This window comes from Periplaneta americana, chromosome 2 (genome assembly GCF_040183065.1).
Source record: "Periplaneta americana isolate PAMFEO1 chromosome 2, P.americana_PAMFEO1_priV1, whole genome shotgun sequence".
In the NCBI taxonomy this organism is placed as follows: domain Eukaryota; kingdom Metazoa; phylum Arthropoda; class Insecta; order Blattodea; family Blattidae; genus Periplaneta; species Periplaneta americana.
In genome coordinates, this window is record NC_091118.1 from 156,279,731 (window position 1) to 156,307,006 (window position 27,276).

Here is a 27,276-nt window from a genome sequence, read left to right on the forward strand (position 1 = left end):
CAGTATGTTTACGAATGTACAGGTACCAGTGCCTCATGCTGACATATCTGTAGATGACATCTCAGCGGGCTACGTAACAGTCTACTCCAATATAGCGAAGGTTCATTAACAAATCATACTAAAATTCTTAAACCACAAAAGCTAGCTAAAATCCGAACGCAGATTCGAGAAACTCGTGCCTTCTTATGAACTGTATTTCACTCGCAATGTATAGTCGACTTCTGTAGGCCTATTTGACGTGGCAAGCGATTAAAAAATGGGAATGGGGGGAACATTTTTGCATTTTTTCAGTAATCCAAGCATGTGTGTAAAATATTTATTACGGAATAAAATAAATCTATCCCACATCCGCTTTGCTCACTACAAGAATTCCCCAAAACAAGAGCAATAGAGCATTTTACTTACCGGCACCTAGAAAGATTTATGGTGAAATTTGGATTAGGCCTGCTAGGTATTTGGAACGATTATTTATAAAAAGCAGATTTTCATTACACTTAAATTTAATTTTTAATAGATCCCAGGTGGTAACAGGATTTTTTCTCGTTGCCAAACTTTCAGAACGGCCCCGAGGTTCACTCAGCCTCCTATAAAATTGAGTACCGGGTCTTTCCCGGGGGTAAAAGACGGTCAGAGCGTGGTGCCGATCACACCACCTCATTCTAGTGCCGAGGTCATGGAAAGCATGGGGCTCTACCTCCATGCCCCCCAAGTGCCTTCATGGCATGTTACGGGGATACCTTTACCTTTTATTAGTATTTAATATTAGACTATTATAACAACGGTTGGTTAAGTTTACTGAAATCTAAAGTAATAATATTATAATTAGTTCAATAATTATCGTGATCTATAAAATCGTTTACAACACTGTGTATTCTTCACAGTTTCTGAACAGAATAACATTTCTGGATAGGCTACGTGATAAAAGAAAATTTCTCGCTTACACTTTCCTAGGAAAAAAAAAAAAACAGAATTTATAATCCATGTCTCTCACAAAGGCAAAGGTATGTGTCATCTTCTGTGTGAACAATATCACTTTCAACACTTTATTGCATTTCTATAATCATATTTTTCACGAGAGCACAACATAATGTCTTAGCTGTGCTGAAGAAGACAGCAGCAGGATAAATAGGATCACCTCGCCTTTACCATCTTTTTTGTAACAGAATCTGAGGCACGCCCTTGAAATAAGGCCGTGCTATTCTCTCACTAAGGATCTATTTTAAAAGAATTTCTATCTTCCGAAACATTTTTGTTTTATTTAGAATATTCTTGGGTTTAACGACTCGCATATTGGCGCGAAAGGCGATTAATAAAAGATGAAAAAGTGTATCGAGTAGAAACAAAGGAGGTGTAGAAAAAAACAGATGAATTAAAACACAACAAAACTTGAAAATCTCTCAGAGATACGAAACCAAATAGTTGGAGAACGACAATAAGGATGTTCTTTTTCTTATTATTTCTGTGTATCTCTCTCTCTCTCTCTCTCTCTCTCTCTCTCTCTCTCTCTCTCTTCTGTTACAACAAACTTAAAAATTTCTGTGCTTGCTTCCATTTCAACAGCATCGGAAGTTCAAGAAATGCCGACAACAGAAAGTATTATATACATGGTAACATGCCGGTTGGGTTGCAGTCTGGTTTTACCGTGTGGATAATGAACGAATCATTCTACTTTGGCGAAAGAAGAAGAAACTCAAAGAAAAGGAATCTTGCCGACTCTTGTAGTCTCGCGATTTCTTGGCTTGCCACTCTGATTCGCTTTACTCTGGTTTTGCGTTGTCTATAACAGGGAGCAGTTTCTTTATAAACAATCAGATTGTAGGAAAAAGTGGCATTTTAAGTCAGAAATGCTGGATTATATAAGGCAACCACTAAGTAAGGTATATTCCGGTTGTAATGAAAAATGTAGAGTCATTTCCTCCCGAAGAAGAAAAGGAAGATGGAACGGATGGAGGAGAAAAAGGGGGACGAATAGGAACAAAAGAAAATTAAGATTGGGAAGATGAGAAGATAAGGAGAGACTGAAAGGAAAACAAGACTAAATGACGATTTGATTGTGGTTCTGATAACGGAGAAGGAAGGGAAAAGAAAGGAATAGTAGGAGAAGAAGAAGATGAATAAGAAGAAGAAGAAGAACCAAGAAGATAATGAAAGGGAAAACCATTTAATGATTGTGGTTGTGATACAGGAGTACTAGCGCATCAAAAAAGAAGTGCAAGACGACAAGAAGAAGAAGAAGAAGAAGAAGAAAAGGAGGAAAAGAAAGACAAAGGATAGAATGGTAAGAGAGACATAGTCATCACTATGTCTTTCTTACCATTCTATCCTAGGGCTCGGAAGTTGATGACCTAAAAATCACAGAAAGATTATCTATAAAATGACCTTAAATTTCTGAAAATATGACATTAAAAACTTTAAAAATGGCCAAGATATTAACAATGACATCAATAATAATAATAATAATAATAATAATAATAATAATAATAATAATAATAATATTGAATGTCTTCATAACATTAAAATGGATTTGAGGGAGGTGGGATAAGATGGTAGAGACTGGATTAATCTTGCTCAGGATAGGGACCAATGGCGGGCTTATGTGAGGGCGGTAATGAACCTCCGGGTTCCTTAAAAGCCAGTAAGTAAGTATTGAATATCTTCGAAATCACGCCAAAGCACATTCAATATTAGCAGGAATTGAAATTCCCAGACATACCTGTTATTCCGCATTGCAGTAAGTAGGGCCTAGGATTTGATGGATCGCCGGTTGCTTTACTTTCGGCATTTTTACGTCTTCACTTGTGAGATATAACATGCTAACTGCGGGCACTGCAACTGCAGTATTTGTTCTGATGCGTTGAATTGGGGGAAGCACGTAACACACGTGGTCAGGAATCAAGGTTGATACAAGCATAAGGAAAATTCCTGTGTGGTGCAATCGAACTGGGTAAGCAATCTGCAGTAGGTTCTCGAATATAGAATACGACTACACTGTAAAAAAAAGTCCGTTCAAAAGCAGAAAAGGACAAAAATGCAACAAAAAGTAGAACATTTCCTAAAAAATGACCAATAGAAAAGCGTGCATTTCCATTACGTTCTAAGTGCCGAAACCGGGAGAATCTATTTTTTCGCATATATCTGTTGCAGGTGCCCTGTTTGACAATATTACGAAAGGTTATGAAGAAAGTGCTGCTCCAAGTAATAAAGTAGTGCACTTTCAGGTTGTGCAAGTTACAACGTTGTATGTACTGTATAAAACTATTTTTGCTCCTACTGTAAACTTTACAAATTGGCACTTACAACGTTCTGGAAACGCACGCTTGATGATAATGAAACACCGGAAAATGCAAAAAATAAAAAAATGCAAAATAAAAGTAGAATAGGCTATAAGAACTTATTTTATGTCAACTTAACACAACATTTTGTCCGCTAGAATAATGCTTCCTTTCGCAAGAAAACTGATACCAAAATGGCTCGATTTGATTGACCGACCTGTATGACAAAACATTTCCCTTACAATACCTACCACGTTCAAAATCACGTCATCAACACTACAAACGCAGAAGTGCAATATAAATCTTAAACATGTTCATCCGTCTACCATTTGCCTTGAGTCTGTGACTGTATCAACACTGGTTTGCTTCTAAAAGAAAAGAAATGAGAGGAGATGAAAGAAGTTTTTTTAAAAAAGAAAAGTTCGCTTCCTCTTAAGAAAGGAGACAGAAAACACGTTGGCTTGTCTATCAGTCTCATTAATGGGGACTTCTGAAGACAAGGCGAGCCACGAGACAGCAATGTAAGTGAACAGTCCTCCCCTTTCCCTACCGGCGTCTTCACCTGCGCCGTTATAACAACACAGGACACCACGGTTCGCGACAAGTCAGGGCAAATCCATCTTACTCCCAACTGCAGTACACGTGTACTTTCTCATTAAGCGACGTACAGAGTTGCCTCTGGAACTAACATTTCATATCAAAGTTTTGTGAAGTGATTGCACTATATTGTGCTCTAGGATGGAAGCGAAATTCAGATGATGACTGAAGAAGATAAAAGCAGATTACAGACAGCAGAAATTACATTCTTAAGATCTATGGTAGAGATTACATAAAGTGACAGGGTAAGAAATAAGGATTATGAAATTCGTTAAAGTGTTTCATGTAAATGGTAGGTCTAAAGTAAATTACTACAGACAGTAATTGCTACAGAACTAGACTATGCAGAGAATGTATGTAAGAAGATGGGTAACTGAAGCTTAGTTCTTAATTATGGACCAGAAGGAAAAAATAAATGAATCGGATTTTTTAGAAATCCCGTAAGTCAGATTGTAACAAAATTGAGTTTATTGCTAATTTCTGTTCTATAGGGATAGATACACTATTTTGTATAAAATTACCACAGTCAAACGGTATCTCTGTTGTGAAATGTGCGCTTGAAAATTAGGTTTCGTGGAAAAGGCCCATAAGTCAGTGACAAGTTGACACAGAATGAACAAAACTATAGCCTAAGCTGTTCTGTTTCGTAAATTAATTATTTTGTGTCTTAATTTTGAATTTGTTAGGATAATGTTCTTTTTTTAATAATGAATCATTGTATTAGATTATTTAATACAGAACTTTATTATTTATGTCCTTAGTGACATTTCATACATGTTAGAATAAAATTTGTTCACTTGAAACAAAAATTATAAACTCATCTTCTAAATACTGATTTTGAGAATGAAATTCGTATTATTTTTGAACCAAATTTTCAATTACTTCATGAAATAAAGAGATTGTTTTGTTAAATCTTTACCAGATTTTGAGAAACCTCATAAAGTCAAACATTTCCAAACATGAGTCATATTATATTTAAAAAATATAATTTTGCATACACTCATGTCATAATCATCAAGAAGATTATCCACTTGTTGCATAAATAACTACTGTAAGAAAGTTTTATTCCTGCTTACGGTTAAATACAAGAATTGTTGGTTATCCATTAGTCACATGGAAGGCAGCTTTTAACTATAAACTGAATATTTAATTGATTATCACCAGGAGCGTAGTAATAATTGACAACATTTTCCTTATTTCCTTTAAAAACATGTAAACACGTTTAGAGAAGGCAATTGTCAAATTAGCAAAGAGAAAGAAGAGAGTATAGACATGGTGACAAAGAGAATAAGTTTGCATGCTACTCCTTAAAATTGCTATATGCTGTTGGAAGAGGAATCTTAGTCTACAAAACAAGATATAAAAAATAATAGTTGGTTTTCTTATCATAATACAAACTAATGAATATTCATAGGCTTTTATTAAAGACGCTAAACAACAAAACGAAGTAAAGTATGCGAGGAACGCCAACACTCAGTCTACAACTATTTCGGAACTAGAGAGGGTGTGTAGGCCATTAGGAGCATTTTTCTGGAAGAATTTCTTGTGTGTAGTTGAGAGAGAAAAGGGGGGACTAGAAAATAATTCTAACTACAGTCAGGCATACTACGTTACGTGTCAAATGAATTTAAACGAATGTATTAGACACAATATATTTCCCTCTTTACAAAGCATTAATATCATTCCGCATGAGGGACTGAACGACAGAAATTGTATGTCCCTTTTGAAGGGGGAATTTCATTCGAAGTCACGAGGACATTATGGCGACAGTGCGTCTGTATTCTGAAGCTAATCGTGCTAAGAAAATTTTAGTTTTTATCAATACAATAATTCTACTGCCCTAGCTAACTAGGATAATAAAATGGTAAACAACACTAGCCTATATAAATATTATTCATAATCACCATCATCATCAGTAGTAAAATTCATGTGTTCGGCTCATAAATATTTCTAACTCATGAGGGTAGAACTCCCTTGATCTATATGGTTTTATTTTTGTTTAGGATAGTTGTTTTTATATCATTCGATTCCCTATTATATTTATATGTCCCTGCTAATTTTGTTGGCACTATTTTATTTCGTCCATTACTTTCCATGCATAATGAGTAGATTTCGAGACTTGGGACCCGATACAATAAGTTTACTATGCATATACTAGGCCTATAGGTAGTGCAGGTAGTGAAAGATAAAGATGTGTTGAGGTAATAACGTTCCTGTTTAGAGTAGAGTACGGTAGTATGCGGAAACACACATATATGCACATTCTGAAAGTAAATATACAGTACATTACATAATGGCAATGTTTATTTATTTTATTGGGTTATTTTATGACGCTGTATCAACATCTAGGTTATTTAGCGTCTGAATGATATGAAGGTGATAATGCCGGTGAAATGAGTCCGGGGTCCAGCACCGAAAGTTACCCAGCATTTGCTCGTGTTGGGTTGAGGGAAAACCCCGGAAAAAACCTCAACCAGGTAACTTGCCCCGACCGGGATTCGAACCCGGGCCACCTGGTTTCGCAGCCAGACGTGCTGACCGTTACTCCACAGGTGTGGACTTGGCAATGTTAAAAGAATGTGAAAAGCATTTATTCTTCTGAGTTTTATAAGCATTTGTGTTTAATTATACACATTGTTAAAGGTGGAAATAAACATGTAGCAATTTTAATTTCTTCATTTATCCTATTTGTCGTCTTTAGGAAGTGCAGTTACAGTACCGAATTGCAATGTACTACAAGATACATTCTTAGGGTGCTATTCATTGACATTTCGCAGCACGCGCTACGAGTGTGCTAAACTAGCCCCGGCTATCCACTGGTTACTTGTACAGAATTCAAATCATATCATATCGCTAACACTGGTTTATGAATACGAAAAACGCTGATCATCCACCGGAAGCCCGCGCTAAGAATGTCTATGAATACGGTCCTCAGTGTCTCAAACGTAAATCTTTTTAGGTTATCTGCCAAACAATGCTTGGACTGTGAAAAGCTGCGCTCTACGTCGCATGACGTGATAGGAGCAAAACGAAAAAACGTAACGTCATTGCAGTCTCTAGGAGTGCTATGCATAGACATTTCGCTAGCCCGCGCTACGAGCGTGCTAAACTACATTGTAGCCCCGGCTATCGAGTGATTACTTGTACAGGATTCATATCATATCGCTAACACTGGTTTATAAATACGAAGAACGTTAGTTCGCTGATCATCCACCGGAAGCCCGCGCTAAGAATGTTTTGAATATGGCCCTAAGAGACTGTTCTTTATTCTCGGGTGGCTATGTCCAATAATTTGCTGTTTATGTTACACAATGTTCCATATCCGTTATTTTTACATAAAATTGATTTCCACTTCTGTTTTACACATTCAGTAACCGGTGTACTTGTTTCATTAATTCTCTGTGTCATTTCCTCAACTAATTTGAGGGCTTCCGGCATCTCTTGCTCTGACTTTTCTAATCGTGTAATAGTTTCAGACACACTTTGAAAATGGGTTTGTATGAAAACTAAATTATTCGTCAGAACCTTCAAATCCAGAGCTTTAATTATTCTGACTGCAGAACAGTCGTCACTCAATGTGTTGATCACCTTTACAATTACAATTTTACGGGAGTATTTGGCACAGGTTAATAAATAGCTGCGTTAAGCCATGTATCCCATCTAGTAACAATTGGCTCTGGAGGTAGAGGAAGAGTGTGTGCTAGTTTATTGAATTTCGCAACCCTCTTTGCGTATTTGTTGGCATTCATTCTACAGTAGCCTCACCCACTGTACGCTTTACCACTATACTCAGTACGCGGATTTCTCACTGAACTGCTCTATTGGGTCCGAAGTCTCGAAGCCTGAGATGAGCAAACCTCGCTATACCACTTTGCATCGTTCCTATAGGCAGAAGCGCTCGTAAAGGTAAGCACCTTTATAACTAAGTTTTAGGTTAATCGTAAATCAAAAGCATAAGTGCACGGAGTAAGCAAAGATCACATGCCGCTGAACGTTTCTTGGTTGATGTGACAGCAAAATTTCCGCTTAGTGCTATAGCGATATTAAGCTTATGTCCATTCTATTTATACGTTCCTGCACTTATACTGCTTTACTTCGTCCTTAAGATTGACTAGCTTACGTGGTGAGCAAACTTCGCTATAGTGTCACGCTGTATCATTGCTATCTGCTTAAAAGCTCCTAAAAGTGATTGCTGTGTGTAAATTACAGCCAAAATTACTGTATTAGTAAACAGTCTATAAGTTTTATACAAAGACTTATGCAGAGTTGGGACAGAAAACTTTACTAATCCCTAAACCTTGTATAAGCAGTGTATAACTTTTCATGGGAATTGTTTTGCTGTAATTGTACACATGAAACCCTCTGTTTAAGCGTTATATACAGAGAAAAAAATGGACGCCTCTCTAATAGCTGTTCGTATAGATTATTATTTTGTGATGATGATTGACTTATAACCACAGAACAACAAATCAAACATCACAGAATAATAAATTATAATAATACACAGTAACCTGCTTAGAGAGATCGAGAAATAAGTGCTAATTTAAAGTATAAATGACTTTATAACATAACTTTTTGCATAACTTGATGTAAAAACTCTCCGAGTTTCGGAGAATGGTCAGTGCAACTCGATGTGTGCGCCTCGAGCTACCCTGAAGACATCTAAAAGTACTCAACCTTCTGCCAAGAGTTCCATAACATTTGTGGAGTGATTAGCGCAGCTGCATTTATAATGTTTTGTCTCAGTTTTTTTCAAAGTGTCAACTGTACCACGTTGGTACATAACATTCGTCATAAGGCCCCAGAAAGAGGTCAATGGGTGTCAAGTCGGGTGACCTAGGTGGCCAGGCAAGGATTCTCCTTGTTGCTGAAAAACCGATCCTGGGGGAGTTGATGAACAACAAAAGTTCTGCATATGTCCAGATACACATTTCCTTTGATTGTCGCCTCGATGAAGGAGAATGGTCCAATGGACAGTTTCTGCATCTTTTCAGATGTAAGTCAAAACAATATCTTCATCTGATTTTAAATGGTGAGCATTTATTTCTCGATCCTTCTAAGCGGGACATGGTGTATTTCTGTAGCTATAGTCTTTGATCAAAATATTGACATTGAGACAAACATTTCCAAAATCTTTTCTTCGAAATCAGATGTGCTGAAATCATGTTTCCTGGAAAATCTTAAAAAAAAAAAAAAATCGAATCTTGCAGCACCAAAGTAGTTTATCTTTATACTGCGTATAATAAAAATATAAAAATCGTATAGCCTACAAAAGGAGTGAAACACTCCGTTCGACTATAATTCAATGCATAAGTTAAGAAGTCGACTGGAAATAGGGCATCGTTAAAAGTGAGAATTAAGCTTAGGGTCTATATTTATAGGCCTATATTAGAACGGTAGAATCGATAAAATTATTAGTACTTTACTATTATTATTATTATTATTATTATTATTATTATTATTATTATTGTTTTATTGACATTTTAAGATTTCAAAAAGATTCATAAACATAAGACGTTTCATTCATTCATAGTGCTCTGCCCAAGGGTAGGTCTTTCACTGCAAACCCAGCATCCTTCAGTCTTTCCTATTTCTTCAGTCTTAAGACGTAATGTTGATAAATGTTCAATGATTTTAGCAGGATAGTGAAATAAACTCCTTAAGAATTAGTTATTAAGTAAATATTAATTATTCCATACGCTTAGCTACCTTCCAGTTAAACAATACCTCAGATTCTGAATGTCATCTCTAACCATCACTTTGAGATTTATGGAGCATAGACCTGCACAATCCATCATCCACCCCGAAGCCTGATCAGCGGGAGCGATTAATTGGGTTCATCACCTCTGAGCCGGCTTAAGGAGACCGTTCATAGGGTAATGGTCATAAATATCACACCTGAATTATGGGCAATTCCGCATAACAGAGAGGTTCGCAATGGGGCTGATTAGAAACCTAAATTGAATGTAAGAATTTTTATAATGGCATACGCAGACCTAGTAATTATGGCTACAGTATCCACTGGTAATTTGGGAGTATAGAAGGAATAGCTGCACAATATCGTCCTGGTATATCTAAGAATTCCGTGTTCGGTTTCAGGATGAAGCTACAGAATTCTTTAATAGTAGTTATGTTTTCAAGGTAGTCTAGCACTTTAAGATAAGCGAGGATTATCTTTTAAAAATCTATAGCGACTGATCTTTTTCGTTATATCTTTGTCATATTTTGTATTATCGTCAACATCACTGTCAACAACATTGTATATTTTTACCAACATGTTTCTAAATTTACAATCTTAATAATATATTAGGCCTATATTAATTCCTGGCCAGAGGGAAAAAAATCTTTGGGGAGGCCGAGACGTAGATGGGAAGATAATATTAAAATGGATTTGAGGGAGGTGGGATATGATAGAGACTGGATTAATCTTGCACATGATGGAATCAATGACGGCTTTATGTGAGAGCGGCAATGAACCTCCGGGTTCCTTAAAAGCCATTTGTAAGTTAGTAAATAAGATAAAATATAACATTTATTTATCAGGGAATAAATAACAAGAAACAGGGTATTCTTCGAAATAAAGTTCATTATTTTTGATAACATGTGGTCTCAGTTTAAATTGGTAGCGGCAATAATCTTGGGAGTTCATGAAAAAAATCCTGTAATATTGTGGGCCTATAAAGATCACCGAAATTATGTAAGTACCGTCCACATAGTTCATATATCCAGAAAACTACTGTAGTTTCTCTATTCGGGAAAATGTTCCGGTACCTATTTTCTCAACTTAAATAAGAGGGAAAGCGTTTCAGCACCTGGTTTCGTAATTTAACTATGCGGGAAAGCGTTCCGATATCTGTTTCTTAACTTAAATATGAGGGAAAGCGTTCCGGTACCTGCCTTCGTAACTATGCCGGAAAGCGTTCCGTCACCTGTTTCCGTAATTTATCTATGAGGGAAAGCGTCCCAGTACATGTCTTCGTAATTTACTATGCGGAAAAGCGTTCCGATACCCGTTTTCTTAACTTATATATTAGGGAAAGTTTTCCGGTACCTGTCTCCGTAACTACGCGAGAAAACGCGTTCCGGCACTTGTTTTCGTAATTTAACTATACGGGAAAGCGTTCAGGTAACCGAGTTCGTAACTTATCTATACGGGAAAGCATTTCGGTAATTAAGTTCGTAACTTATCTATGCAGGAAAGCATTCTGGTAACTGAGTTCGTAACTTATCTATGCGGAAGTGTTCCAGCGGCTATCTTCGTAACTTAACCACAGTCTAGTAGGCCTATATACAGTCGCGAAGCTCAATACGTAGTAAATATGCAAACATTAGGTAGTTGCTCACCACTAGGATCGCTAATATCGCCTCATTACAGGCAATGCAAAATAGTACCGTCACAGTCTATTGTTTCTAGCACCCTTAAAACTCAAGCTTCGTGACTATATATAGTAGACTGTGACTTAACTATGCAGGAAAGCGTTCCGGTATTTGTCTTCGCAATTTTACTATGAGAGAAAGCGTTGAGAAACTTTTTCGTAATAATTCAATCCGAGAACGTTCCGCAACATAATTTTCTTCTACGAAAAGCGTTCTGAATTTTTTTATGTAATTTATCCATCCAGAAAACTGTTGTGGGAGCATTTTTCCGCACTTTCGTTATTCGGGAAAACGTTCCGGAACCTTATTATACGCAATATCTCATCACGATTTGCGATGGCATCTCGGAACAAAATGAAAAGCCACTCCCATCAAAAGCATCCCTCTAGTATCTCCAACCCCCGCTACCGATTGCACGTCTGCTGTCCATAAGAAATCCCTTCAAGGAATAAGATCCATGCCTTATTGAGAGGTAGACACATACGTGACTTGAGGTATTAATGCTTTAGTTGGTGAAATTGGTGTGGGACAGATACCGGGGTGGTATGTTGTGGGAGGGGGATTGAAGCTGGGTTTTTGGAGGGATGGACGAAGACGACATAGTGGGGTACACATGGACCGGATATTGCACGTAGAGATGCGTGTGGCTTTGTGGTTCCATGTACACGATGTAGAGTGTGAAGGAAGAAGAGAAAGGCTCAGTAATTTCCACGGTCGTAGCAGATGGGAGGGGGAGAATTGCTGAGTTAGGGTTGGAAGAGGACACCAGATAAAGGAGGACGTGGTAAAGTAAGAAAAGGGGGAAGGAAAGATTTTTTCTTCTCTTCAGAAGAGGAAACACCGTGAAGAAGAATATGTAATACGTGATCGGGCGCAGCAATAAGTAAGTTTGCCGACTGCAGAGGGTACAGAAATACCCGTGGTACGTACGGAGATATGGAAGGGGACATGCAATACAGCTCCTATATATATTACGTACGCTATATACGTGTTTAACATTCCTTTCCTGTATATACTTGTGATATTGTCACTAAATTTAATTCAGATGGAAGGCTTAGGAATTTAAAGGGTTAATATCAAATCATACGAATGACTTAAACTGGAAGATAATTACCCTTAAACAAATTTATCGTGTTTCTTGAAACATTTGCTCCTCCCCCTGCATTAAGCTAGTCTTTTACACGTAAAACTTTTCGGAGTAAGGTAATAGGAATTTCATATCTGATCAGCCTTTTGATCTCATAACAGATAGATACAGAGTCATTTACGAAGAAAGGTCGTAATTTTAAGATATGATCCTTCAAATCGTTTTTAATAAGAAAAAAGAAAAGTTAATATGATCATGCGTCTGATTCCCGTCGAAAGGTGAAAGAGCTATGACCACTTACCTATTTTCTAAAAATGAAATTGCTATGAACTCCGCGTTACCAAGTGATTTTCCCTGTCATGAACGTGTTATATATTATTATCTGTGCATTTCGAACTGGCGCCTCAAGGTCAAGCAATGGACTGCATTTGCCACGTGTGCCTATTCCAATCTTGGACCATTCTCCTCAACTAAAGTCAGCTGGGACAGCCGGAATTACCAGTGCTTCAGTTCAGTGACTCGCGCGTAGTTTGTACTTTTGTGCGTGACCTTGATTGATCTGCCAGTTCGAAATGCACAGATACCTAGTAAATGTAGGCCCACTTGTAAGCCATAACTGTGTGTGTGTGGGGGGGGGGGAGGGGGAGTGTAATATTGAAATTAAGATGCTTTACTCGTACACTGGATGTCAACGTCAAAGACATGTTAATGTCAATATTGGCTACCAATAGGCGATTCATATGCGAGCGCAAAAATGTAGAGCAGACTCCGCTAATTTCGGTGATATCGTACTAAGGTTTTGGTGCAAGAATAAGGTTCATATTTAAAAAATAAAAAGTGTTTTTAATTTACTTACATTATTAGGGTTCAAGAAGTTACATATCAGCATTTTTACCTCCAATAAATTTATACGATACAGAGTGTATCAAAAGTTTCTGGTACAGTGAAAATTTTAGTTTTTTTTTTCAAATATTTGATGATAAATATTACATTTTCAGCCAAATCATTAATAAAGGATTGCATTACACCACAATCAAGTAGTAGGCCTACCAACTCCTACACCATAAAATTTAGTCATGGTTCCTGAGAAAATGGAAATTAAACAAGAGAATAATTTTAACATACTGTTACAGAAACTTTTGTTACACTCTGTAGTTACAAACAAGCAATACAAATATACAAAAAAAAAAAAAAAAATGCACTTAAGGGTTCGTCGAACTTACTAAGAAAAAGACGAGATCTCTCTGCGGCAGTTTTCTTTTGTTTAAGACACAATCAATTGCCTCTTTCATATAATTTATATTGTATTTCTTTCCACAATTGTATGTATGCATTTATTTATTGTTGTTTATTGTTAGTAAAAGAACGTATAAAAATACAATCTTAGTTCTTCCCTGAAGGTGTAAAAACTCGCGCTCAGGGAGATATCTAAACACAAAGATAAACACAAACAAAGATAATTATTTGACACAAACTGGGCCAAGAAAAAAAAATTACAGGAATAAATTAACTTTAAAAATACAATTTCAATTTTAACAATTTAAATCAAACAAATACATATACATATTAAATCAATATATATTCTTTAAAAATTAAATTCCTAACGCTATTTTTTTAATTTCTGATAATAACATTTTCCAAATGTGGGTATTTATCAATTATTTTATTATATAACCTTAGACCAAAGTAGGTACCAAGGCTCTGAGCTGTGCTTGTGAAACACTTTGTCTCCTCTAGTAGTATAAAATCGGATCTTTTAGTTCCATATTTATGATGATACAATTTGAATTTATTACGATTTTTATGTATGAAGATTAATAAGGCAATATAATAAATCTGTTTAATTTTCAAAACATTAAAATCAGTGAACAAAAGCTTGGATGAGTAATCAATTGGTTTATTAAGGCATATTTTAATAATTCTTTTCTGAATAAGTATTAGTGGAGTGAGATTAGAATTACAAGCATGTCCCCAACCTAAAATTCCATACTGGAGAATGGATTGAAATAAAGCTAAATAAATGAGACGTAAAATATTAATTGGTAAATATGACCGAAGTATAACAAAGATATAAATTGTTTTACGTAATCTATTGCATAAATATGTAATATGTTTATTCCATAGTAAGTGTTAGTCGATTTTAATGCCTAAATACTTAACTTCTGAGGATTCGGTGAGCAAACACCCAGTGGCAGTGGTACACACAATAAAAACAATACACAATAAAATTACAATACACAATACAATTAATACACAATAATTACAATTAATAATACATGAAATAGCCTAATTAATAAGTGAACCTAATTTTACATTACAATGTACATATGTAGTATAGGCCCTACATAAGTTTCACATTGGTACTGATAATAATCTTTCACTTTACTCGCATCTCACTCGCTGTACTGGCACTATGACACATTTCACTGACACTATATAACACATTTCACTGACACTATAGAACACATTCAATTGACACTATAAATTGTCACTGATGATTTGACCCTGAGATTATCTGCCATCTGCAATATGCACGACATGTACAGTAGTGGCAAAAAAGCCGGACCGACCCTTGTAGCTGATTTCAGAGCCTTGTTCACTCCAGAGCACGATAGACTGGTAACTAAGACTTTCGTGGTTCGAATCCTGCCTGAAAAGGAAACTTTTTTTGTTCCTTATTCAAATTTATTCCCAATACTTTATATGTGCAGCGATATTTTTGAACGGGAGAAGAGTTCGGGGCAGAAGAAGATACCAGATGATAGACGACATTAAGATATATGGATCATAAGAAGAGACAAAGAGGAAGGCAGAAAATAGGAAAGATTGGAGAATGCTGGGTTTGCAGTGAAAGACCTCACTATGAATGAATGAATGAATGAATGAATGAATGAATGAATGTCACCTATACAGTTTCTGAAGAATCAATGAAGATAAACCTACAGTTCCAATTTTCTTGTTAAGATTATATGTATAGCCCTACACTGTGAACTAATGGATAAAGCAATCCTGAACTTAAGAGTCCTAGATATTTTCCACATCCACTGCCATTGTTACACTATTCATTCCATATAGACCTATCACCTTACTACATGTAACACAGACTATTACAGACACAGAATATTACTGAAAAACCAATTTAAAATATCCCATTTCACTTCTCTTCTATCTATAACTCATTTTAATTGATTAATGTGTTACTGTTACGACAGATCTTCTATATGCCGTACTGGGTTTCTCCTGCATCCTGCCACAAAGTCTTCAATATCATTTCGTAATCAGTATTTCTGAGAAACCGATCGAAATAACACTGATTAATTTTCTGTGTATCGAGAACGTAATCACAACTTTCTACATAGTGGATACTATAATATTTAAAGAGTAAAAAAAGCAAATAAATATGTGAGCAGTACACTCGCAATTAAAACTTTTTCATTCCACTTCAATTACGTTAAGTGAATAGTGCCGGATGGACTCTAGTAGAGATGTAGCGTTCATTTTTCCTCTGGGATTCGAAAAGTTGACAGAATAAAATGAGCAATGAAGCGATTTCGTGAATTAGATAACTCCATGCGAGCAGTACTTTAAAAAAATTGAGTAGCTTCGGAAAACGTGTGTTGAAATGAGTTCGTGGAATAAAAAAAGGTGAAGAAATTGCTTGGTATTGGCTATCAAAACAGGTGTACTGACTTTTTAAAAGAATAAAATGAGTTCAAATCGCTTAAAATTAGTTAAACATAAGAGTTACATAAAGATAAACAACATTTTGTTCACAAAAGAATGGGGTCTGATTTCATTTCTTATTTTTAATTAATTAATTTATTATTATTGTTAAGGCAGGATTTATTTCTAAATGCAAACAATGGATAGATCAACTATTTAAGGTAATTAAGTAGACACTTGAAGCATTTTGTACAAATTTATATCTAAAATTAATTATTTTATTGCTGTAGAGAATATTTCTTTATTTTCTTATTTGTCCATAGAAGAGTTAGAGACCACACGATTTGTCAAAGAAAGAAAGTAAAAAAAATAATTAAAACAGAAAAAGAATAACTAAAATAGATAAAATTACAATAAATTAGCACCAATGTAAACCCACACATATCTCATCGAAATTTTGGTGACAGAGGTTTGTTAAAATTATTTTGATATATCTTTTAAAACACCTTAAATCATTCACTTTTTTAATTTCATCGGTCAAACCATTATATATTTTAAGCCATACACCATATACGCTCTATTTAAACTTGTCAAACGATGTGGTGGAATATTTAAATTATCCTTAAAACGAGTGTTGTAATAATTTAAAATCACTATTTCGGTAAAAATGGCTCTTATTAGAATGTATTAATTCATAAGCTTAAAAATATATAAAGCATAAACTGTTAAAACATTAAAACTCTTAAAATATTCCCTACATTATGTACGATTGTGAACACCCGCCATGCATCTCAAAACATGCTTCTGAGGAATAAAATCATCACCCATCTTCATGCGCCATAATGATAATCTCCATTCTACTTTGGCATGATAGAAAACTGAATGGTTCTATGACAAAAACAAGAACTCAAATTTCTAATTTGATAACAGATAACATTCATTTTCTCAATTAGGTGCTTAATGCTCCAAATAAGTGCTCTCATTATTATTATTATTATTATTATTATTATTATTATTATTATTATTATTTATGACTTAAAGGAAGCTCTGCAGCGTTTTCTTCTTAACGCCGTAGGTACACAGTCCAAAAGAACTTGGATTTTTTGTTCTTTGGTACGGATAATCCCAAGGGCATTGTAGCCTTCAGTGGGCATATTTTATCTTACTGCTGTCTATACTGGGAATGATTTTTAAAGTCAGAACGGTCGCGCTTTTGTAGAGATCGTGACTCAGCTGGGTGGTGCCATCTGACGATTCAGCTTGCATGTCTCAAGGGTCAGTCGAGTCCCACTAGAGTGAGAGACTTTCCATTACTGAGAATGATGCCATCTGTACACCAAAAGCAATAATCACGCTACACCCAAAAGAAAGGACTAATGATCGAAGAATGAAATCTATATAACATCTTTATTTTATGTTTTTTTTTTACACAGATAGAGTCACTTCTCTGCGAATAAAACAATGATTCTAATTTTGTGTAAACCTAACTTTAATTAACTTACTGCGATTTCAAAAGTGACATCAATAGAAAGAAAAATTTACATCTTTGAACTCTATGCATTTATAAATGTTATTCATCATAACGAATGTATAATAAATTAGTATCTTATTTTAAAATAAATATTCTGGTTTCGTCCGAGCTATAAAGCGTAATATATGGAAAACAAAAATAAAATAATAGAAAACTAACGTTTTGTCACTGAGCCGTCGAAGTTACAGCGCCATAACAGTCTAATTCTACAAATAAAAAAAAAAACCAAATATATTTACCTAAATGGAGGCTATAATGGCAAAACTCATACAGGCATTAGTAGACTCTTGCCTCCCAGTACCTTTAAAAATAAATGGCACTGAACAAATAACTTTTTGTCTTACCTGCAGATAAAAGGTGACTATATCTCATTTTCATGCCGTATTCCGAATCTGAAACCCAAAATGCTCTATTACCTATTAATTACCTCGAAAATTAGGCTTCATTTGATCAACCCAAAATTTGCAAAATAATTCATTATACAGAATGTTAAAAAAAGTATCCAATATTTTAGGAGGTGCTAGTATGCATCAAAACAAGAAAAAAAAAAGCCTAATAAACATGGGTCCAACAACACATACTTTCTGAGATCTCAACACTTGTTCATAGGAGGTGCTCAATGTGACGTCTATTCATGGCAATGCATTCCTCCGCTCTGAGGTGTAAGGAATCACGCACTCTTTGAAATTGACCTGGTTGTTTTTGATAACCAAAAGTCTAGGGGATTTAGGTTTGAGGAACGAGCAGGCCAAAGTGTGGGACCTCCCCAATCAATCCAGCGGTCCTGAAATGTCAGCGTCAGGTGTTCAAGCTCATTGCGGAGAAAATGTGCTGATGTGCCATCATACAGGAACCACATCTGTAGTCTTTGCTGACATGGCACATACTCCAGCAAGGTAGGCAATACGTTGATAAGAAAGTCCTGATAACGAGTCCCAGTTAATCTCTGTGGTAGCATGTATGGTCCTTAATCTATTGCCAAGAACTCCTGCCCATACGCTGATTGAGAATCGGTGCTGATGCCTTGTTTCTTTAAGTACATGGGAATTTTCATCAGCCCACACATGCTGATTACGAAAATTCACAACACCATCTCTGCTGAACCCCGCTCATATCCGCAACCAAACTTTTCTTTTCAGTAATTATTCCTTGCGACGTATAAGTATTCCATGCCAAAGGGGTCAACTGCGGTATGATTATCTGGTAGCCTGCTGTATTGTAGGGCAGAGAAATGCATTGCCATAATTGGACGTCACATTGAGCATCTCCTATGAACAAGTGTTCAGATCTCATAAAATTTGTGTTGTAGGACCCATGTTTATTAGACATTTTTTCTTGTTTTGAGGCATATTATCACCTCCTAAAATATTGGATAATTTTAACACCCTGTATAGTAACTTAATTTTTTTTATTCTCACCATATTAAACGTTTAAGATAATACAATTAAATCCTGCCAACAATTACATGCTGAACCTAGAAATTTAATAGTGTGGACAAATGTGAGAAGAAAAGAGATTGCTATTTCAAGCCAAAAATGAAAACAATATCCAATTACCGTTCTTTAAACTGTTTTTCAGAAGACTTTTTGTTTGTAACTGGACTAGAGAATATCTTTAACAAGAAGCCAGCAATAGTTAACAAACATGCTTGCTAATCCTCGAAATGCAGTTATCTAAGATTAACTACAGAAATAGAAAGAAAATGAACATATCGATAACAGAACAGGAAGTAAAAAATGAGGAAAATAAGATGAAGATTAAACCAACAGCACAAAATGAAATTTAATATGATAAAGATGGAAGAGTACAAGGGCAGAAGAAGCCAAATGTGAAGTAAAGAACACAGAAATTGGGAAAAATAAGACTATTCAAATTTAATATAAAATAATGTGTAAATCTGGCCCCGTCTGACACTACGATGCTAAGGCATGGACTTAAAAGTCCGTGGACGCAGTTTCGATTCCTGGCGTTGACAAAAATATAGGTAGGGCCTACTTAAGGGATAATGGAAGAATATTAATTTCTTCAGATTCCACAAATACTCTCCCTTTCAGTTTACCTTCGTCGCATTTTTTTCCTATTCTACCATTTTATTAACAAATGGCACAGATGTAAAACCTTAAATAATGCTAAATCGAAATGGTCTCAAACATGTTTTACTTTCTCTGTGTCACACTTAACAACAACAAACAAGTAACGTCGGAAACGCCTAGAGCAATATCCGATATCCCTATTCGTCCACGGTGATCTAGACTCTAGACCAGTGGTGACCAACTCACCTGCTCTTGCAAAGCACTGTGTGAACTCGCGAGCAAAAAAGAGCAACGTTGGCATTGCAAGCATCGGGACGATCTGCTCTCGCATACTGGTCGTGTGCAGCGAAGAGCACACGAGTTGTCATCACTGCTTCAGAGGATATTACTCTATTTTTGATCCGAAATTCACAGATTCAAACTCGCCCGAGGGCAATGAATTTTTAAGAGCAATATTCATTTCATTCAGACTCTAAATAACGTGAGATGTCGTAAAATAACCCACTAAAAGGAAATAATAATAATTTATTTAAGTAAGTACGTCAGATATTAAAGCAATAGCCAACACGGGCAAAACATGGCCGGAACAATCTAATTGATGAACACACACTATAATTTTATGGAACGTTAAAGAACTACCAGAAAATCTGCACTAAGTTGTTATCCCTGAACACCACAACTTTCGCACTGTCTAGAGCAGAGGTCTGCATCGGACGTTCTCGCTCGAGCGCCAATTAGTTCATAGCATAATCCGATAGATAGCGCACATGCATGATGGGTAAAATTGTCGCGAGCGATAAATCCTCGAACGATATAAGTCGATCGTTAGACATTCGTTCTTGTTACAGTGATGAACTGTGTAGTAACATCATAGATGTTTATCATTTCAAAATTTTGCAGTGTTTAACTAACCTCTCCATAGTACAACTACAAAACTTGCTTTAAAATGTAATATAAATGTTGTAGGTAAATGTTCCCCCCCCCTCCACAGGAGTGATTTTGTTTTTGCCATATCTGATAGATGTTATTGGATGTAAATGTAATTATTATAAACGGAGAACACAATCACGATAATGCAAGAACCGTATCAAGTTTTCTAGTAATAATAATAATAATAATAATCTCTAATAATTAGTGCATCAATCTTTCCGTCTGTAACAGTTGTGCCGCGTGATTATTAGTTTTATTATATTTTCTGTGATGTTATCTCTGTACTAACATTGTTATTAATCTACTGCTGCATCAACAATATTTTGTAAAACGTTTCCACATTGTCGCAGTATATAGGCGGAACACTATGTATGGACCTATCATAATTATTATATAATTTGTGGTACATCAAATATTTAATAATTATTAATTAGCAATAATAACTGTATATCGAAGTTTTTCGTACTATTTAATTTATAACTTCATGTTACTGTTTTGGTATGTTCCATTAAACGTTTGTCATAAACGCAGAAAATAAAGCCTTATTTTTACCGTGTGAGCAAAACATAAGTATATCTTACCTGTCGCCTTCCATACAAGATAACACATGTCGGTGAGATGGCCTTGTACTGTGTTTCTATTTATTACGAGCGTATCACGACCGATCTTATCTCACTCGAGGGTACGACATTCGACCGAGTTCAAGTGAGCGATTTAACTCCAATGCAGCACTCTGGTCTAGAGTCAATTTCCGTACCTTCGATTAGAAGCCATCAGCTAATTTTACTGTCCCACCAACATCACCACGTACCCGTCTATATTCAGATACAAAGGTGACATTATAATTTTTGGATAATAGAATAACGCTGGCATGAGAATTGTATTGAAAAAATTACAAGGAAACTGCCATAGCCTATTACCGCTGAACACCACGAAGTCCTCAGGCACTGCAAGAATCAATTCTCGTACTTTCGGTTAGAAGCCGTCAGCTAATAGACCCACCATGTATCCGTATGGATTCAGATACAAAATATTCCAAACAAGAACGCTGGATAAACCCCCGTCAGGGTGTGCAAGCAATTTGATGTCAGTGATCATCTTTAACCTGCATCGTTCATTAAGGACTAGCTGTGTTCGGGGAGTGTAAATTTAAGACCAAGATGTTAAGCATTTGCATGTTAGACTTGTACAGACGAAATTCAAAAACAACGGTGCAAACAAGCTGTAAGAAAACAAAAAGAGCCGGTCCGTGCTTTGATCTTGTATCCGCATTTGAAAACATCAGTGTTGATTGAAGCCTTCAACAATGATGTGCATGAATAAACGGCGGAGAGAGATATTACACCGGAGACTGCGTGGGCAGTTAATTCATTCCTAATAAGCACTCACGCGTGAACTCTGAGAACTTCACTCTAGGGTTGTCGACATCACTTTTTTGTTCGCATTAAGATGCTTCTCACATGCTCAACTGTTAAAGTCCAAAAAGGAGGTTCAATGGGATATTTCAACATTAAACATCAGTATTTTGAAAGCGTCTCGCGAAGTGGGAATAGTCGTAATTATGAATTATTCTGCAATTTTTTTCGTTAAATTATGCCGGAAGAATATCAGTCTGTGGAAAACTTATTTAATGCCAGTTAATGGTACTTTCCAGATGTTGATAAGTACACCCTTATCATTTTATTGTCTCCAGTTTGTATTTTACATCAGTAAACAGTATCAAGTAAATGATACGTAATTCCTTATTATGTATTTTATGGTCATTTAAACCGACATAACTCATATATCATTATCCATGAAGTAAAAGCACTTGCACATTAGATATTTTCATATTCCATACTTATTTGACATTTATTTTTCTTCGCCTGTTCTGCTTTCCTTTAAGAATTAGACATAGAGGCTGTTAGAGGTCCATGTAGCAGTAGTAGTTGTATTATTATTATTATTATTATTATTATTATTATTATTATTAGTAGTAGTAGTAGTAGTAGTAGTAGTAGTAGTAGTAGTAGTAGTAGTAGTAGTAGTAGTAGTAGTAGTAGTCTCTCCGTCACTGGCAGTACACGGAGCATAGATAGGCTATAATAGCTTTCAAGGAATCTACAAGATCTGCATTCATAATTGATCCCACTGTGCGTTTCGAAACGAATGAGGAACAGCCAGCAGAAGTGGATAAGGAAAAAAAGAATATCTACAATCCTACCATTCCATATTACCTCCAAAAGTACCAGCTAGAAGAGCTTGAAGTAATTGGACTTCTGGTTGGAGCAAGAGGTATTACCGCTACTCTCTTCATGAAAGATGTGTTTAAGAGGCTTGGAATAACTAAATCTATTATTCTGATTGTAACTTTAGCTGCAGTGAAAGGATCAATTGCTCTCCTGAAGCATCACTATATTCGAAATGAAACCAAGTTCATTAGCATTCTTTACTTTTTTGTAACACTTGCCTCTCTAAAACTAGGTATATTTCCACCAATCACAAAATGTATTTGCAGCTATGTATTTGTAGGAGTTTCATTGTCAAAACAAAATTAATGCTTCACTGAACTTGTAAACATTTATATGGTTAAGTACTCTTTGTCCCTTGTGGCAGCTCACGAATAGTGAGAAGATTTCTAAATTAATTAGTAGTAGGCCTAGTAGTAGTAGTAGTAGTAGTAGTAGTAGTAGTAGTAGTAGTAGTAGTAGTAGTAGTAGTAGTAGTAGTAGTAGTAGTAGTAGTAGTAGTACAGCTCTCAGGAGAATGCATGTGACAGCTGATGAAGAGAACTGTAGAGGGATATTTCGCTCGCAACTATATCAGACTTGAAAACATTGCTCTCGTATTGTTCAACAGAACAATGCATTAAGATTTAGTACCGCTACCTGATCGTTGCTTTCTTAGGGAGTAATAGCATAGCATGATGTCACGCCTCCCCTCTAGTGTTATTCAGAAGCGTTCTCCTGATTGCGGCATAAGCTTAGTAGGCTTTATTAAATGAAGCTAAATCTACTACATGGGCCTCCAATTTTTTCTTTCCTATCTAAATCTACTTAAAGAGTATAGCCGAATTCGTCAATTAAGTTGAATATCTCATTGCCTGGCTTTATAAAAATTAATCCGGGTCCTTGGTTCTACGTACCAAGCGCTCTGACCACTGAGCTACGCCGAATTCAATCCACAGCACCGGATCGAATTCTCCTCCTTCAATGTTTCCTCAAATATTAATTGTCAATATTACAGATATTATTCTGTATGGCAAATTAATAAATCTATAATTTATAAAAATTACTTTTCTAATTCAGAAAACGGTGAACTTTGGTAAATAATAATAATAATAATAATAATAATAATAATAATAATAATAATAATAATAATCCGTGACGCTATAGTCTTTAACGGCCCAGGCCGACCACCTGCCTACTGGCCCCACGCCACATGCCAAAACAGAAGTGGACGATCATCCAACAAGAATGGAGGTATCTAGTTGTTAGCACGATGGTCTCCCCAGCAGTTATATCTGGGACTTTCGTAACCTTATTTCGCTTCCTATCGTACTTTCCTAAGTGCATCACGATGCTGGATGGGCACCGATCTCATACACTGGCCGAAATTTCATGAGAAAATTTCTTCCCAATGGGGACTGAACCAGCGAGTATTCCATAATGCGAGTCCTAGGCAGGATGCCTTAGACCACGACGCCACGGTGCAGCATTGCACTTATTAGATACATACCGAGAAAAAAAAAACAGGCCGCTTAATTTTTACTAAGTTCCCGATACAACGCTTTGCGCATGTGAAGTAAACAAGAGCGCCTAAAGGTATGTTACTTGTGGACAGTTTCGCGAAGCTTTTTGCCTACATTCACAAGGATTGCTATCAAGACTCGGCCCACATGTTATTTCCGTATCTGTATGGTACATATTAGGCCTAAATTATTATTTAATTTTAGTATGGAAATACACTTTGCAGCATCCCTGAGAGGAAAGTAACGTTTTGAACATAGACCCTACCGTCTATCTTTGTATGTACTCGTATGTGTTTCAAATTATAGTTCGACAAAATCAATTACGAACAGCAATATATTATGTAACATGATAAATATGAATTAAACTGTAATGTTATATGTAAGACTGGTTCCGACCTACTGTATACTGTATGTCAATACCATGAAGCTCTTTTTAATTTTTGCACCTCGCCCGATTCTTTATAGGCTATAAGCTACAGTACAATAATGAAACAACGTGTTGACACTTTTCTCCATCAGAGGTCTCTCTAGTCTTTTTCCACGCGGCATCTGTTACCGACAAACATGTATGAAGTTAACTGAGTGCCTTTGGAGAACTAGTTCCTCAAAATATGAATAATTCGCGCCCGCATACAAAGAGAAATTTATGAACTCCATAATGTATGTTACATTAATATAATATACCTCGGCATTGGTAATTGAAATGTTGAAGTACTTAATACCTTTGTATCGTATCGGTCGTTTATAGTAGCCATAATTCTTATAATAATGCCAACAGTATTAGATCCAAACGTACATATCTTGAGTTAACTACCACTGTAGTTAAAGTGATAGAAATTCGGCTGCAAGCTCAGAGAAACTGAGTTCTATTCCCGGACAAAAACTGAGGACTCATCTCACGTTCAAGAGAACCTAGGGAGACTCGGCTAATTCCGCAATATTAAGAAGTAAATCTATCATATTTTTATAAAAATTCCGCAATATTAAGAAGTAAATTTATCATATTTTTATCAAAATGTTTATTGAAAAATATTATCAAGGTATGTAGACATGGACGAAACCTTTCATTACCAAATGAGATAAAGAGACCTATTAAAATGCAAATATATTTAGTCGTACATACATTACAGTTGAAAAAGAACTCGGGTAATTCCGCAACAGTACGGATAAATCCGCAATAGGACTTGGCTAATTCCGCAGTAGTAAATAATTATGAAATACATTATGAAAGTAACATAAAAGGAACAATTAATATGTAACAATGCTCACTTTCTTCACAGCTGTGTAGCAAAACACGAAAAACAGCCAACTTTCGATGTTTCACTGTATTGCCGACAGAGGTGTCTACCAATATCCTTGATTTTTTTCTATAGTACTGCAGAGGACATGCCTCCTGTTGACAGCCTCTCAAAACTTACGTTCACGCTATTGTAAAGCCGCAGTAAAATCATATATGTCCTGTGTTTTCTTAACGGACGAATTTGCACTAAGTATACTAACTTCAAGAAATGGGAGTCGCTGCATTTGAGTGTCTACTCTAATGTTACTTCAGCTACTCACCCAGTGACTATGTAATATGCCAAAAGATCCAATCCTTGAAGTAAGTGATAGTTATAATCATTACATTCACTGTTAATTAATTTCCTTGTTTCGGTCTTCCTGTGTATTAACAGCAAACAGTAGTTTCATTTAACCTTAGCTTTCATGTAGGCCTAACTACCCATAAATCAGCTTGCCATATTGATCAATAGAATTACATGGTTACCGCAATGACAAAGTGGCGGAAATTGCATGAAATAATAGCACGCAGTGTAATGATACGTAGTACAGTCATCTCTAGGGAGGGTCGTTGTTACAGACCAAGGTTAGACCTGTCCTCCTCAAGATATTTCGTAGAGCTTTCGTCAGTCCTTCCAGGAAAATTACGGGACAGCATACAAACAGTAATAGGTAAGGTCCCTTATGTTTCAGTTTATTTCGAGTTTGTTTTTTTACATCAGTGTCGCAGTTTGATCTCAGACGCGTCGATAACCGAAAAGGATAAATTATCTGCTTTCCACCCTGGAAACAAGAGTTCAGACCTCTGCGAATCTAAACGAAATTTGTAACTTCTGCAATAGGCCTACTTTTGTATTACAAAGTCGTGAAATCTTGTTCGATTTTTGACGTTGGTTCAAACGATAAATTTTATAGAAAAGATCGTTAGATTAGGGCTTTTCTAGGCATATCCCAGTTTCCCTCAATCTTAAACTTACACTAGATCATTTGTTATTAATGGAGAAAAATTCGCTTCGGCGCCGAGGATCGCGCCCGGGACCGGTGCTCTAACCATTGAGCTACACCGAAGTTCAACCCACTACACCGGTTCGAATTTTTCTCCTTTGCTTCTATTTCCCTTAGTGACCTTATTCCATGTTCGACTTATATATTGACAGATATATTAAGTCAACAGCCATTACATAAGGAGCGCACTCATTTGAGTCACTTGACGACCGGGAATCCTACAGTAGACTGTAGTAAGCACTGTTGGACGAATAATCTAGGTAAAGATTAACTTTTTCGTCCTACAAAATTGTCTGTGATGGTTACTGGTGCGGTGGGTTGAACTTCGGCGTAGCTCAGTGGGTTAGAGCACCCAGTGCGTAGAACTGGGAGTCCCAGGTTCGACCTAGTAAAAAATATGCAAATGCATAAATTTTCGACCATAATGATTATCAATTAATTATGCGTTTTGATTGCGGTGACCATAAAGGTCGTTCAGTTTTTTTTGACTAGTCGGTAATGACTACTATAATCCTGCAAGGCCACCTAAACGTATGAAGTAGAGCAATAATAAATGAATAAATAAAAATGATATTAAAACTGGACTACAAAATAGTTCTGTTTAAGGATAAAATGCAAGCTTATTTACTTACGAGTTGAAACTCGGACTCGATAGATATGTCTTGCTCTTGCGGGAGAATCGCTATGTGAAAGAACAGCAGGAAAGTAATTAAAAAGTTACGGAAAGAGAATAAATCACTAAAAGTCTACTTCGAGAGGAACATCCTAGCATC

General features: G+C 36.0%; 1 protein-coding gene across 2 annotated transcripts in view; it reads right to left on the reverse strand.

The window, feature by feature from the left end:
* The window catches only part of LOC138694713 (homeotic protein ultrabithorax-like), a 1,263,368-nt gene that overhangs the window by 687,682 nt on the left and 548,410 nt on the right, over window positions 1-27,276 (reverse strand). For both annotated transcript variants that reach the window (XM_069818703.1, XM_069818704.1), the window contains exon 2: window positions 17,872-17,919. In XM_069818703.1, the coding sequence (XP_069674804.1) occupies window positions 17,872-17,919 (48 nt within the window). The remainder of the gene's footprint in view (window positions 1-17,871; window positions 17,920-27,276) is intronic.